The sequence below is a fragment of the Pyrus communis genome, chromosome 10 (genome assembly GCF_963583255.1).
Source record: "Pyrus communis chromosome 10, drPyrComm1.1, whole genome shotgun sequence".
In the NCBI taxonomy this organism is placed as follows: domain Eukaryota; kingdom Viridiplantae; phylum Streptophyta; class Magnoliopsida; order Rosales; family Rosaceae; genus Pyrus; species Pyrus communis.
In genome coordinates, this window is record NC_084812.1 from 1,040,392 (window position 1) to 1,057,220 (window position 16,829).

A 16,829-nucleotide genomic window follows, 5' to 3' on the forward strand; every position below is an offset into this window, starting at 1 on the left:
AGAATGGTGAGGGCTCCATATGTTACCCCACCGCAATGCAGGTGTGCCACATACCCCTTTTCTCCCATTTGCAGGCTCCCCAGATCGATCCCATGTTTCGGGAATAATAAAAAACATCACATGATCTTCTATAAACACTTTTTTTTGTAGATCTCAACAAAATTAAAAAACAAAGAAACAAAATATCTTCCTTTTAATTATGCAAAATTCGAATCCATTTTATAAAAACAATATGCTATAATATTAATGAAAAAAATATAGAAAATAAATAATATGCTATATTAAGTTGGATTCAATCGTTATTGAATCATATAAGTTATAATTCATTTTGGAATCTTTATACTCGGTAGCTCATAGACCAGCTCATTTTGCTCTCCACTCTGGAGACGATTGTACTTGGTTTGATGAATCTACTGCCGTAAGTAGTGATCTTTTTGTGGAGGGTATTTCATTACCTTGTACTAATTAGTCTTTTCATGTCTTGAATGAAATGGATAATATTAGTGAGATCAAATGATGTCTCACTAATATGTGATAAACACATTAATTAATACTTAAACAACAATCTAATAATCGACAATCACATAATTTGATTTATAAAATTTGATCTCTCTATAATTACCTGATTGAATATATGTCATCACTTTTTTTTCAAAAAGATCATATGGAAAACCATAATGCCAATTCATATCCTGGTTATTATCAAATTCACATCGAATTCAGATCAAAATTCGATCCATTAACGGGTTTACTAAGCTCGTCTCAATAGGTAAGGAAATGAAGTCCCTAACCATCATTTCCCAAATACGTGGGTTGGTTTATGTATTTTCTCCCCTAACATTATCATTTATTAAAAAAAAAAATAGAATTCAATGCTTTTTTTTTTTTTTTTTGAGATCAAGTACGATATTCATTTCATAAGAAGAACAACGTAAAAACAATGAAAATATGGTGCTAACAATAGGCGTCAATAAAAACCTTCCCGGATGAAACCCAAAATGAAGGGAAAAAGAGTGTCCAGCACCAACTAGAACAAGAATTAAACTAACTCATGAATTAAAATTATCCTCCAAAATAAGATTCGAAATAATATCGGGAGGTTCCTCAAATCAAGAATTAACAAATTACCCGCTAATCTCCGTATTAGACAAACTAATTAATTTGTTAATCTTCGCAGAGAATATCTCTGCCACATTTTTAATTATTTAAAAATAAAAAATAAATTATTAGCAAAACGGGGGCCTGATAGTAAGTACGTGGAACGTGGTGGCGCGCGCGCGTGTCAAGATGGAACTACGTGGGAGACTGAGACCGCTTGACTGGTCTGACAAGTTGTCAGATAAAACGGTGCCCTTTTTCGCCGTTTCATATTTTATTGGTTGGCGCGTGACTTCGTCTCTGCGGGCCTTTCGGCCCATAGCTTGGCGTCGAAACCGTTGATAATTCAAACCGTCGAACGAAAATCTGTTAACCTGCGCGCACCCAGTTTATTCTAACCAAACCCCAGCTGTTTACTCTGGTTAGGTTAAACCTTTTTGCTGAATGGTCCCCAAACTTTTTTGTATTTGACCTGTTATTGCAAATGTATCCTTCGTCTTTAAGGAATCTTTTGTTTGTGTGGCTAATTAAAATTAGGGAGATACTTTGTACTTGATCAAAAGCTTTAAAAGAATAATTAACGATTCGTTTGGAAGTACTTTCAAAATGATTGAAAGTCTTTTTGATAAAAATGTTAATAGAACGAATCTTTGGTAGAAACACAAGTGAATCCTTAAAAGACACGTGAAGTGCTTTTGAACCCGAAAATATTTATCTAAAAGTGCTTTCAGATATTTAAAAAGCGTTTATAAACGAGTCTTAATTAATTGCATTAGAGAATTACGCAAATTAAATTATTTCCATCTATGCGAAGGGCACTGTAAATGTCGCCCTCTCTAAATTGCATATTCTCTATATGAGAAAGTTAGAATGAATAAACGTTAGTAGTAAACTTGAAATATCATACAATATTATGAAAGTTGTAACAGTTTGATTATATAATGGAGCATCGTAAGAATCGTGTTGTATACAATGGTTATAGACAAAAGAATTGTGTCCAAATGTGTTACTCTCTTTTTAATTAGTCAATAGTTAAAAAATATATTGTTGAACTTAACTGCATATGTCTGAACCGCTTAAAAATTGTGTGGCATCCATAGCATTATATGGAAACGAAAAATTACAAATTAATTACAATAAATAACACGCGCGGCAGTCGTAGTGCCACAACGCAAATGACCAAAAAAATAGGGGTACAAGTGCGAATTTAATAAAAACTATCGAAATATTGAAAGGAAAATATCGCGAGAGATGAAGCATTTTCTCCTCCCCGTTCACCTATAAATACATAGCTCGAGTTAAGCTAGGTTTGAACAATTGGGCAGCGAAACGCAGCTTACAAGAAAAATAAAATCCTCTCTATCTATCTCTCTCTTCCACTCCTCTTACTTTTTCTCTCTAAAACCTCAACCTGATCAACAAACATGGCAGCTACTTCTAGAAGATCCACAAGCGCCTGCGGGCCAGTCATTCGCTCCGCTCTACCCGCCGGAAGGTTTCAAAGCACTCAGTTCTCGTCTGCTTCCGCCTTCGCCTCCTCCACTTCCAGCTTCTCCTCCCGCTCCTCCACCTTCTTCAACCGCGCCGCTTCCCCCCCGCGCCTCAACGTCACCACCGCGGCCCCCTCCGCCCAGTCCGTACGATTCTCCTTCGACCGCCCTACCTCCCCCAGCCGATCCATCTCCGTCTCGCCGCGCGGCACCGGCGCCCACCACCACCACCACACCGCCGTCAAGAGCGGCCGGAATATCAGTCAGCCAAAGCGCACCTGTATGTGTTCCCCAACCACGCACCCCGGCTCCTTCCGGTGCAGCCTCCACAAGAACAACTCCCACGTCACCGCCTCCGCGCCCTACTCGCAGAACCGACTGAACGCGCGCAGATCCGCGATGACGAACTCGCTCGTGAGAATCGGCGGCGTCGAAGGCGATCTCGTGAGGCGCGCCTTGTCCGCTCTGATCCGCCCCTCCTCCCACAGCCAGAGGCGAAGAGCCGATTTCCGTCCCCGCCCCAGCCGGCTCTGCACCATGTCTAAGTCCAACGAATAATCGGAAAACAATTTTGAAATTTTAAAAACAGTCTAATCGGATTTGGTGTTTTTTTTATCTTTCCTCTGCAAATTGTTCAATTTTCCGGCCGTCGAGGTGAGGCGGCGCTCGGCGGTGATGACGTGTCTGGATCCGGCAAAGCCTGAGTGATCTGACCGACGGGTTGACCGAAGTGCTCCAACAGCTGGGGGGATTTACATATGAAACCTTGCTATGACTCTCTCTCTGTATATATAAATACACAAATATGTATCGATTGGCGCGCCATTTTTGTTGGCGACTCCAAGCTTTCTGGGACCTTATTAGCCTTCCTTATGAGCATCAAATTTCTTTAGCACCCCAAATTAAATTTGAAATTAACAGATCGCATTCGTTAAAATGTGGATTCGCATTCCGGTCCAACTCTTCACCGTCTCCGTTTCACCGTTATCCGTTCTGTGATCAGCAGCGTGTGTACCCCGTTAGTTTTGACGCCTTCCGTTTATCCGTCTCCGTACGTTCGTCCCGTTCACTCCGTTTATCCAGGTTAGTTCGTTGTTGATTAATTGTTTCGATTGTTAATATTATTTATTAATTATTATTTCTTATTTGTGCAGGTGTATATATTTTTCTCCTGGATTTACACCAAATGTCGAGAAATTGAATTTTGGAGGGATTGAGAAGTTAAGAAAGTTAGAAACCCTAATTTGGAAGGATTGGACTAAAGGAATTTTATAAATTTGATTAATTGATGCAAAATTTGCTAAAATATATGAATAAAACAATTAATTGATGGACCAAAATTTGCTATAAATGGGCGAATTTTTTTTTGGGAGGTGAATGTTCTTAATCAATTGGATTACGGGAGGAATAATATTCCTCAAAACACGGACAATTGCCTTTGTCTCCGATTGAGCTACAAGTATCTTGTAATCATCAGCTGGTGCCGGGCACCTGAGGGTAGCATGTGAAACAACTCAACAAAACAAGAATTGCTAATTAATATTAGCCACCTTAATCATGGATTATGACCCGCGCGTCCTTTTTCTATTAAGAGATACCAAAATGATTACTGCTTAAAACTCGTATTGTTTTCATAGATGTATACGATTTTTAAAATTAATTGGAATCAAGTCGGTTCTACTTTTAAAATCTTCCTCTTTTAATTTTGGAATATTAAGGAAAAAAAAGTCATCGATGACGAAATTAATTATTGGGAGAGTCTATTTGTGAGAGTTAAGATTCTTTTTGAATTTATGTGGTCGGAGTTTAAAGATTTAGAGATTCGGGCCATTGAAGAGAAAAAAAATTTCAAACCTTTGGTTTGTGTGAAGTGAATCAATGAAATAAAACTCATGAGTACCACAAGGTTTTAAATGAATGTTTTAGATTTTTAGGTCTAGCAACTTCGCACATAGAGTTTCGAAAAGGATCTCAATTCCGTGTGTGAGACGACCAGACCCAACAAACAAGTTGCTTTGGAACAACATTTGAAAGACAGAGGAAGGGCCGTGGTCCCGTGTAGAAAAGCTTTTATGAAACGGTTCTTCGTCGTTTGACGTTTAACATTGTAACCGTGTCATGTAAGTAATTCTCGTAAGAAATGAAATTCCCTATCCTGCCAAACCGAGGAGGCCCCATAGCCCATTGGCACAGCTGTTTTGAATTTTCAGCTGCTGTACCGCATTCATCAATAAAGCTAGAAACCAAGAAAGCAACTTAAGTTTGGTCCCTCGGGGGAGGATAAGGTTCCGAAAAGGAAAGTTTAACAGGTTTTTGTTCGCCCACTGGCTTTTAATACCGGGACAAACCCTACCTGGTTTTTCATTTCAGCACTGAATCGAACGAATTTCTCAATTTTTACATATAAAATTAACCTTTGAATTTCTTAATTTTACAAAAGAACAACGTAAACGATATGAGCATAATATTATATTGTCTAACATGCCAATGAAATTCATACGTGTTATATTATATCAGCACAAGACGCCATTGCAAATTTACAACGATTTGCTTGTACCATATAAGCTTTTCTCCAATAAAAAGGCAACAAAAACCTGTGAGGTATGATACATAGTACTTTGTTTCATGGATGGAGTTGGTAAGTCCCTAGTATGCGATGAGAGCTGGTGAAGATGATGTCACCCAAAGACGGAAAGGGATTATTTTCGAATTCTGTGTACCAAATTTATTTAATTCTTAAATTCGGACTATTAAAATTTGATCCAACACCTACAATAAGGAGCTTCTTTAAAAGTTATAATAATTTTAGTCGTTAAATCAAATTTCAAGAATTTAAATTTTGTGATTGAATGAATTTGATGAAAGTGATTTGGAGAGAATCCCTTTCCCCACTTACCTTGTCAGATAAATACTTATATTATCCAGTCAATTATGCATCTTGACCTAGGAATGAGACAGTAAAGTAAATAGTCAACTTAGATGAATTATTTAAAGGAAAGGATGCGTTATTTAAAGGAAAAGGATTCTCGTCGATTCTTTTTGTAAGGATCTTAGGAATTCAACAATTTTATTCGTTTATCGTACATCATACGATTAGAAATTATTTAAAATTTAAAATTTAAATACAAATAATACTTAACGAAAAATGATCACACGATATACAATGAACGAACACAATTGCAGAATTCATAGGATCCTTTTCCTTATTTAAGTTCATGGCCCCACGGTATTTATACGACAGTCATTCATGTCAATTCCTTTCATATGACATCATAATCATTATGAAAATGTTATGATTCTTAACTTTTGATTTCTCCATTGATCCGATTCCGCTTATTTCTTTCTCCTGCTTTCACCCTTTGATCCACGAATTCTTTTATTTTAAATAAGTAAATAATTTTTTTTTTTTGTTATTTTTAACTTGTTTGTATAATTTTTATAAATGATAACGTTGATAGATTAAACTGTTAATTATTAGAAATAAAGATAATACCAATACACATACGTATGATTATTTTTTGTAGCATTGGAATATATTTTTTGCATTTTAGTATGTGTTAGGTGCACACACACTGAACATTACGCGTCAGATTCCAATCCAAGCTTTTAAACAAAACCCAAATCAATTAAAATAGTGAAAAATAAGCGGAGAGAATGAGAGATCTAGAACAATTCCATGCCACGTTCTAATTTCCCATAAAAGATCGACAATGGAAGAGACTTTGAAGTTCTGAAATCTGGAAATTCTGATTTGCTGAATGCGTGCTGACTCGGCGAAATTGGCGTTTAAGGGTTAAGCAGCAGACAATGGAGTTATTGGGTCTCCAATAATTGGAAAATTGCAGATTCAAATCCCATTAAAGTTGTAACAAATTTGACTTGTATTATGTGATCCGTAAGTCTGATAATTTTTTACATAACTTGTTAATTCGATATCGAACAATGCGAAGATAATAGGTGCGGAATAACTCATTAACGAGTCATATTGACATCAGATCATCAATCAGAACTCATTAATAAATCAGATCATTATCGGACTACATGTTAAGACTCGATAAGTATCGCTTGTATCTAGAGATTAGGCATAATAATTTTTTACATGAAATGTATACCCACAAAAATACTTTAAAATAATGAGCCTAATTACGTGGATGCAGCTGGCAGCCGGTCATGTGGGCCCATATGGTGATACAAAGTGCAGTGGGCCCAAGTGTGTAGTTAGGGTTTGGGTGATGACAAAGCCCATCATTCATTGTGCATGCATGTACCATCCCCTTTGGGTGTAGAGGGGTGACGAACGATGCGGTTCCTGTCTTGTTACATTTGTTTGTTTTGTTATTTGGCCTCTACAATTCAAAGTGGATGGTGGGGGTGGATAAGGATAAAGTCTTAAAGATAAGTTCTTGTAGAATTTTTAGGATAGCGATTTTGACACTTTTTTTTAGTCACGGGAATTTCGAAATTGTATATCAGTTCAATGCTGTAAAGTAGCGAAGGTTGCTAAATTAAATCATTAACTATCAACTTTATTATCTGCTCATGTCATGATACGTAAATAGATATTATCAAGCGATGCTGTCACTGTGACACTCGAGAACTTATTCATAGTATTACTGTGAGTTTAGTAAATGCATGAGCAAGTTCTCTTGTCATGAGATTAAAACTTGAACATAAATAATAACGCCACATAACAATATTAGTATGAAACACAAAACCTTATCCGACATTATATATGACGAGCGATTTCTTTAACCATGAGGCTAGAATATTGACTTAGTGTCACGTGACGATGCAACTGGTGGACTCTAATACTTATCCGTTACTATGCACATAGTGTCATTTGTGTTTTGTCTCTTTTCAGATAAGCCGATTTAAGGTTTTCGGTTTCGTCTTTTGGTTGTTTGTGTTGTGTTATTGTGAGAGGAAAGAATGAATCTTTGTGTGTGGTGAGAAACAACAAATCGCTTGCTGGCCCGTGAAAGAGGATTTGTTTGTAAATTGCAATATGCAATATGGATGCACAGCTGGTGATGATACTTTGTTTATAGTTTATATTTTATGTTGGCTTCTTCACACATATATTTGCCTTTGGTGATACTATGCTTTGGCTGGCCTATGTGTATCTACTAATGGATATTGTTGTATCATAGCCTCACAAGGACTCACTGTTTGGGTTTCACTACTTAGTCAATGAAGTATGTAAAAAAGGAGGAAAACCTTTATCGTACAAAGAGATCTCTCACCCTCACTTTAAGGAGTCTCTCATTTTAAACCCTAGTCACTGTACTCTATCAAGGACAAAAACGCATCCATGTACACTGTAACCCATATTTACATACTAAAACTGAATCTACACCAACATGGACGTAGTCTCAACTTGAAGAGAACCACGAAACATCATTGGATTCTTGTGCGCTTTGTGTGCTTTACAAACGAATCTAAGTTGGTCCAAAATCTATCTGATTTTGTGCATCAACATTTATCCTTTACTAATTAGGATTTAGTGAATATTGTATATGTGATGGACAATTTTAGAAATGACACGACCTACATGCGATGGACAACATTTATCAGATTAGTGATTCAAAAATTTTAGTTATCATTGTTCAATATTGGAACATCGATTTTTATATGGCACCATTACACATCGCTAATTGAGTGTGATTCAATTTTTTTTCTAGATAAATAGATAATCTAAACTATTGTATAGTTTACAGAAAGAATGATTCGAACTTGGATGTAAGATGGTGCATTGTCACGATCTACTATCCTACCCTTACTCACATTGGCTTGATTGTTCCTTTGAGACAAGTACTCTCATATATAGAGGTACTAAAAGGATAACAAGCTTATGACTCCCCAAGGCTCTTATCGAAGGAGTTTTTTGGCATCTCGATATCGACTCATCGCATCCTGGAGTTGAAGACAGTCCTAAGGGTTTAGTTACTTGCCGATTGAGGTGGCATGCTAGTTTCAAATGGCGTTTCACTACAGTGGCGGACAATAATAATGTTTATGCATTATGGTAAAGTTCGATCTCTAACGATTTTATTCTTTCTAATATTTTATAATTTAATTCACTAGCGCTATAGTTTATCAAAAGAAAAAAGTGACATGACAGTTTGATTCAGAATGTTGTGAGACAGTTCGTTTCTATATACAGTTGCTGTGAAATGGAGAAACTTGGAGCCAACTTTTAGTACGAGAGATTAATGGGGGGAGAGGCCCAATCACCTTAGGATAGCTAATGTGGGCTTTTTAACGGATTCAAAGCCCATTCCACCATTACCCAAAGAGCAAGAAAGGAAAAGAGCACAACTATGCTTTCATTATCTTTTCAAGAAGGGAGTTGCTAACCACACAACTTTCTTAATTTCCAGCCGTCGGATATAATAAAGTAAAAAAGATCAAACAACATAAATTAACAAGAGGTGTATGGGCAACATCATCCTTGGAGAAATGATAAACACTTACTATTTTTCTCGTCTTGTACACCTTTCTTTATTTTCTGTTATCGAATTGAATGTCATATGAAATAACGGACAAAACCCAACAAAAATGCCGTACAGAAAAACGATGTGGGGTTATCATATCTCTTGTTTTGCTGACCCCTCTTGTCAACTTCTTTGGAGAAAACAATGGATCTGGTAGATATTATAGAATCATGCAAAGGCAGCTTGAGCTAAAAGCATGTTTGCATTCTTTTACGCTTTTGTACTCGGAAGCAAGAACACAATGATGCTCCATTGGGCCACCCATTACATGTGGCCAGGCCCAGGCCTTTTTTTGTTTTCCATTCTTTTTCTTACACAAAGTATTTTTTTATCTCTTAACTAATCTAAATTGCGAGAAAAAAAATTGAAATTCAAATGTACAGTGAGGAGAGTTCATCTGCTCTAAAAAAAAAGGGAAGATTAAGAAGTAGGGTTGGTTTGATAGTGCTTTCAAAATTACTAAAAGTACTTTAGATGAAAAATGTTTTTAGAACTAATCCTTAGTACAAAATGCAAGTGAATTCTGAAAAAACACTTGAAGTGCTTCTTGGAAGAAGCACATAAATGTTGCTTCTTGCAAAAGGAATTTCAAGTTCTTTTGGAACCCAAAGAATTTCAACAAAAGCGTTTTAGTTTATTTTATAAGCATTTTCCAACGAGTCCTTAATTTGTCTAGATTAACATTAATAATTGTGAGAAGACCATACAAATTGTGTTTTTCAACGAAAGAACGAGTATATAGAGATGCTAAAAGGACATGCAAATAAAATTTATAAAATGTATGATTATTTAACAAAGAAAATTGGAATTGGACATGCGATTTGAAGGGCTTGAAACTAGAAAAAATATATAAAACAAATAATTTTCAAACATCAATTGATGAAGTAAATAATTTAGATATTTGATTATGATGTCATTAATATTTAATAGTTATAATATTTTTAGGGAATTGTTACTGGTACTCTAAAAATCTTATTCTAAACTCCAAACTTTCTATATTTGGAAAGAAAAAAACTCTTGTGATGATTGTAGAATGAGATTTTTAGAATGTTAATAACACTTCTCTATTTTTATGAATACATTATTTATATTTGATTATAATTAGTTCAGCAACTAAATTCAATTTTAGATCATTTTATTTAATACAAGAATGCACACTGTCTAGTTGTCAAGTATAACCAGGCATATAACTCTTAAGCATAACAAAAATATATATCATGCCTGATTGATAAATCATCATTCCAAAATTATTAAGACAGTCATTTTGTAGTGATGAAAATAAACGAATACGATTCTATAAAGAAATTTTAAACTCATCATGGTTGAATCATATAGTTTCAATTTTAGATGATTTTTACTAAATATGATATTTGAAAGAAGATCTAAAAAGCAAATCGTTCGCACTTTTTAAATACATTACAAGTTGAACCTCACAAAAACACATGCATAAAAACTACGAAAAAAAGTAATGTCACAGATTTCGGCAATTAAGAAAATTCAAAGTCATCGGCTCCCAATACGTGGCTTCCTAGGAGTTTCCGAGCAGCGACCCACCTGTTCATTTTGCTTTTGGAAATTGGTTTTGGACGGCACGATCTGATGTGATGTGACTCTCAATTCACAAAGAGGGCCCACTAAGCAAGAGATGTGGCTCCAAAGGGCATGCTCCCTGTCACGTGCGGAGGCGTGCGAAAGGCCGCAGAGACTTTGCCCGCTTGCAAATGGCAATTATTAATGACGCTTGATTCTCAGCCACAATTGGCCACCCAACTCTTGCGTAATTCTTTTTCAATTATCTAATAACTGAGAAAAATAAAATTAAAAAAAAAAACGAAAGAAAAAAAAAAAGATTTTGTTGTAAATATGATGGATGGCCCACTAAAGAATTTGAAGCAGATAATTGAAATATTACTGTTCACAAGTCTTAACTTTTTACATGAATCAGTTTTATTACAAGACTGCTCATGATGTTCTTATCAATCTATTATGTGCTTCTCTACATCTAGCACTGGATAGATCTCATACAATAACTGTCCTAAAGTTACCGTATCTTTTGTTTCGTTAACTTTGTAAATAATGTTAGAACTTCTGCTAAATAGCCAATGTGGATGCTCATGGTATTTTCAATATTACATAAGTTAAAAGAAAAGGTGAATATTTGTCAAATTGCTGAGCAGTCAAGATGGTTATTTAGCAGAAATTCTTGCTAATTGTTCAGTAGCCAAGCAAAGTGGATAAAGTTAGCTTGAATTTTGTAAATTGTCAGATGAAAAGTGAGAATTTTTGATCTCTCTCAATTCAAAAATTTGTAAATTTGCATCATTGCACACGCACCAAATTATAACAAGAAAAGAAAGACGAGAGATGTAGAAGATAAGTACTAGCGAGCTACACCAAGACTAGATAGAAGAGAGAAGAGTAGTGAGTTACCCCTATTATTTTATATAATAAAAGAAACTACTACTGTCCCGATAATATAAGCACATTTGCTAAACCTCATAAAGATGGTGACTTAGTTAATTTGTATTTCACTACACACATATCTTCTGTGCACAACAAATTCAACACTTCATTATTAATGTATTCACACTATATACTAAGTATGAGCCATAAATTATGAAAAATAAATTTATATACGATATTTGTCCACATTTTAACAATTCAAGCGGCATTTGTGCAATTTATCCAAAAAAGAAAAAGAAAAAGAAAATATCACATGAAGAAAAGATCCCAAATGGCAAATGCCGAGTCATAACTTCCTACAGCAACAGATTTCATTCGGACAGACTTATCACCGCCTTCTTCTTCTGCTATTTGTATCCTTTCTTCTTGCCTCTGAGCTGAAGCTTTTTGCTACTTCCACCCACCACCAATGCCGACACTCAAAGCAGGCACCCGACCGCCGTGGGTTGGCCTAGGAGCGGCGGTGTGGGTGCAAATTGCAGCCGGCAATGCCTACACTTTCCCTCTCTACTCCCACTCCCTGAAGTCGGTTCTGGGTTTCAACCAGCAGCAGCTCACCATGCTGGGTGTGGCCAACGATATCGGCGAGAACGTTGGCCTTATCCCCGGCATCGCTTCCAACAGGCTCCCTCCGTGGCTAATTCTTTTGATCGGAGCTCTCGCCTGCTTCACCGGCTACGGCGTCATCTGGCTCACCGTCAGCCGCACCATTCAGCCCCTGCCATACTGGTTGGTATGTTTTTTTTCCTTCCGATTTTTATAAATTTTGTACCTTTTATTGAAAATGTGAGCATATCTTGATCCAAATCTGTTTGCTTGCAAATTTGACTTAGTGGGGTTTCTACAGAAGCACTTCTGCATATAAGCGCTTACGGTAGAAGTGTTTTTGTAATAAACATGTAGAAATTTTGAAGCTTTTTGACAATTTGAGCATATCATCTTGCTGATCCCGATTGTTTGCAAATTTGATTTGGTGGGTTTATTTTAAGACATATTTTAGGATAAATCTGAAGTTAATCTACGGTGAAATGTTTTTCTATTACAATTGAAGAGTAATCTGCTGGTGATTTGGAAATTTATTCGGCTTTGACGATGCTATTACTCACATGCTGCTACTTTTTTGGAAGCTTTTGAATAAATTGATAGATTAAAATTGGTGTGCTTTAATTTGATGTTGCCTTGCTTATTGCTTGGTTTCATTTAAGAAACTCAGATTTAAGCAGCAATTTCTCCATTTAATTATCTTGTGGAGGTTTGCTTATCCAATTAAATGATTGCGGGCCGATATAATTTATCTGCAAATGCCATATATATAGAAAATTTCCAACAATTAAGATCTTAAAGAATTAATGATTTTTTTCTCTGGTATTGCAGTTATGGCTTGCCCTTTGTGTTGCCACTAATAGTAATGCTTGGTTTTCCACGGCCGTGCTTGTAACCAACATGAGAAACTTCCCTCTAACGCGTGGCACAGTTGCTGGTATTCTGAAAGGTTACGGGGGTCTCAGCGCAGCTGTATTTACAGAAGTTTATAGTGTTCTGCTTCGTAATTCCTCTTCCAGGCTTCTGCTCTTCCTTACACTTGGGATTCCTGTTCTGTGTTTCGCTATGATGTATTTTGTGTGGCCTTGTACTCCGGCTTCAAGTGAAGACCCTGCAGAGCGTGGCAACTTTCTTTTTATCCAAGTTGCAAGCGTTGTGCTTGGATTATACGTTCTCTCAACTACAATATTGGATGATACCATTTCCTTAAGTGCTCCAATTACCAACACTTTTGTCGTCATAATGGTTCTACTTCTCATGGCCCCACTTGCAATCCCTGTAAAAATGACATTGTATCCCACAAGAACCAGCAAATCGGGGATGCTTGGTCAAGCAGTTGGGTCTTCAGGTAGTTTGAACGATGAAGAAGGCACTGCAGATAAAACTGAACCACTAATGAAGCCATCTTCATCGACAGCGAGCCTGGGAAGTTTAAATGAAGGTTATGATTCATCTGACGTGGCTTTGCTTCTTGCTGAGGGCGAGGGGGCAGTGAAAAGAAAGAGACGGCCCAGAAGAGGGGAAGACTTCAAATTTAGTGAAGCTGTGGTGAAGGCTGACTTCTGGCTTCTATTCTTTGTTTACTTTTTCGGGGTTGGTTCGGGGGTAACTGTTCTCAATAATCTAGCCCAAATCGGGATTGCACAAGGATTTCATGATACAACAGTCTTGCTGTCTCTCTTCAGTTTTGGAAATTTTGTTGGTCGTCTTGGTGGAGGAGTTGTTTCCGAACATTTTGTCAGGTCAGTAACATTACCTTGTGCCTAATCTACAATATAAATTCGAATGGATGTCCTTTTGATTTAGAGAAACTTCTTCTCTTTGCAGGTCGAAAACAATCCCTCGGACAGTTTGGATGACGTGCACTCAAATTATAATGATCGCCACATATCTGCTGTTTGCTTCTGCCATCAGCGCAACCTTTTATCCTGCAACGGCATTACTTGGAATCTGCTACGGTGTCCAATTTTCTGTCATGATCCCAACTGTCTCGGAACTCTTTGGCTTGAGGGATTTTGGCATATTTTACAATTTCATGTCACTAGGGAATCCTCTAGGTGCACTGCTCTTTTCAGGCCTCCTAGCCGGGTACGTATATGATAACGAGGCAGCGAAGCAGCATGGGGTTCATCTCTACGGGACAAATGTCTCCTGCGTGGGTCCGAATTGCTTTAGGCTCACCTTCCTGGTTCTCGCTGCTGTCTGTGGCGTCGGTACCATCTTAAGCATCGTTCTGTCTTTAAGGATAAAGCCTGTTTACCAAATGCTTTACTCTGGGGGCTCCTTCAGGGTACTTCCAAGTACAAACCATTAAGATCAAGGAGCGGCGGGGGGAGCTCAACTGTCTAGAGAGCCATCATACTCAAGCATATCTCAATACAACTACAACAGTCCGAGACGCATGTAAAGAGTTTCGTTTTTAGTTTCTCAAATCCATCTCAGAACCAAAGAATCAACACATGTGGAGGCTCTAGGTTGTTTGTACAATTCTGAAACGCAGTCTTTAGCTCTCCAGTGTATCCTATGAACTATACTCCGCCCTCCGGCATCAATGACGAGTACGAAACCTATAACGGGTTCCTTCGTTCGCCCTCACGAGGACGTGCCTCATAGGGACAAATTAAAAAATTTAGTTGCAGCTTTCAATCCTGAGAAAGACTTGGTTGTGAGAGTAATTGTGTAATTGAATGAACGTAGCTGCCGAATAAAGCTATGGTAGTAGTGTTTAATATTTTGTTGGGTGGAAATTACTGTTGATGTGTTGTCGAAGCAGAATCCTGCAAGTTTGTTGTGGAAATTACTTTTATTTATTTGTCCTTTGATTCTCCGAGATAGAAGGGAAATCACTTCCATTCTTTTACCCCATTGAAAACATGTGTTTCAAGAAATTACGACGGGCAAATCAAATCAACCAGTAAATATATTTAGGGCTTTCCATTCCCGTCTAAAAACACGAGAGGATGCAGAAGAAAGTAATACGGTGAGTCAAAACATCAAACCTGTAGGGACACAAAAAAAAAAAAATAATGAACATATATATCGTTGCGTCGTTGAGGTATGTCCATTTGTGTTTACAATAACCATAGTGTAACTGATGAAACAAACATATATGTCTCCGGTCGTGCAACATGTTCTCTCTTGTTAGGACAAAACCAACCAAACCACAAACTTCAAGTTGGTTTCAGATCCTGAAACAGTGCAGTCCAGAGTGAATGATCATCATGGTCAACATCCTCCCTTTCCTTCTCATAAGGAGAGCAGATCCTCTCCTGCGTTCTTCCATCCAACGGTCCAGATAACTTGGGACTCAAACTTGCGACCGAAGGACCGGTCGGCCCTGTGCTCCTATTTGTGTACATTAACCTCTCGTGAACCTTCCCATCCAACGGTCCAGATAGCTTCAAGCTTGGTGTATTATGAGCCATCAATCTCTCCTTTACTCTCCCATCCAACGGCTCAGTAAGCGCAATGCTCCTAGTCTTACCAACCATTGGCTTCTCATCCTTGACCTCCTCACTACAACACTTGTGCTTCCTCAACAAGGCTCCTCTCCAATGCTCTTGATGTGGAGTTGGCTCAGCCCGAGTTGCACCCCTACCGTCGAAGGACTCCTCCTAAAAAACCAACTTGTTGAAGTACTTGGATAAGCACTTCTGGTTCGAATGAGCGCCCAACTTAGCCGGGAAAGCGACTTCTAGTGCCCAAATCTGGTTTCTTTCTTGGCAAGTTTGAGTATTTCTAGCCTATGCTTGGCTACACATATTCCTATGCTGATCTGCAAGAACTCGTGGTCGAAGTAGCTCACATCGCCGTGCTGCAGCTGCTTGTGAGACGAGGCCATATTCGTAGATGAGGAGGGTTAAGGCCGGCTTTTGACAGCCATGAGAACCAGTCCACAGCTTAGCTTAAGCTAAAATGTGCCTGAGGCCCGAGGGGTTATGTTGTTATGTGGTGATACGTTCTGTGAAGGCCAATAATTAGTAATAGGTGGTTTAATTGTAATAATATCGGTAATATTGGTGGATGGACTTGCATGAACCTATAAAGTTTATCATGATATGAGAACATGCTATTTTTTTACACGTCTTGGCCCTGATTTATTGGCCTTGAATTTGCCTCTTTAAGTTGGGCTTTTAAAAATTTCACCAGCTCCAGCTTAAAGATATTGAATGGTGGGACCTCAAAAAGTTACACTAGCTTTAGTATAACAACTTGATAAACTCTGGATATGATAATTTGTTTCCCTTGTGATCCTGTGTGAGGTCACTCGTGAGAGGATTTGTTAAAGAATAAAATACGGCATTGGTCATATGACAAAATAATATACAATTTATTTATGAGAGTTTCTACTCTTAATAAAACCAACACTTAGTAATAGGTGGTTAAGTTGGTACAATATCGGTGATATTGGTGATGAATCTGCATGAGCTTATATAGTTTATTAGCTGTTGCCCCAAGGGCACACTTGCCTAACCTCGTAAATATTTTACTTGTTTATTTTGTATTCTACTGCACACTTCGTCTATCTCACAACAGATTTAACATTCACACTATTTACTAACTATGAGCCGTATGTTATGAAAAATAAATTATACACGATATTTGTCAACATTTTAAACATTCTAGGGGCATTTTTTGCAATTTTCCAAAATCAAGAGACGAATACCGTTACATAAAAATCCCAAATGGAAAATGCCAAGTCATAACTTCCTACACCAACAGATTTCATTCAGACAAACTT

At 37.5% G+C, this 16,829-nt stretch overlaps 2 protein-coding genes across 2 annotated transcripts; both read left to right on the top strand.

Moving 5' to 3' along the window:
- Positions 1 to 2,455: 2,455 nt before the first annotated feature.
- LOC137748148 (uncharacterized) lies at positions 2,456 to 3,506 on the top strand. The gene has a single exon (XM_068488242.1). It carries the CDS (start codon positions 2,523 to 2,525, stop codon positions 3,144 to 3,146), a length of 624 nt encoding a protein of 207 aa, XP_068344343.1. The 5' UTR covers positions 2,456 to 2,522; the 3' UTR covers positions 3,147 to 3,506.
- Positions 3,507 to 11,779: 8,273 nt separating this feature from the next.
- LOC137747193 (protein NUCLEAR FUSION DEFECTIVE 4-like) lies at positions 11,780 to 14,905 on the top strand. The gene is made up of 3 exons (XM_068487244.1): positions 11,780 to 12,278; positions 12,920 to 13,830; positions 13,916 to 14,905. Exons 1-3 carry the CDS (start codon positions 11,955 to 11,957, stop codon positions 14,400 to 14,402), a joined length of 1,722 nt encoding a protein of 573 aa, XP_068343345.1. The 5' UTR covers positions 11,780 to 11,954; the 3' UTR covers positions 14,403 to 14,905.
- Positions 14,906 to 16,829: the final 1,924 nt, after the last annotated feature.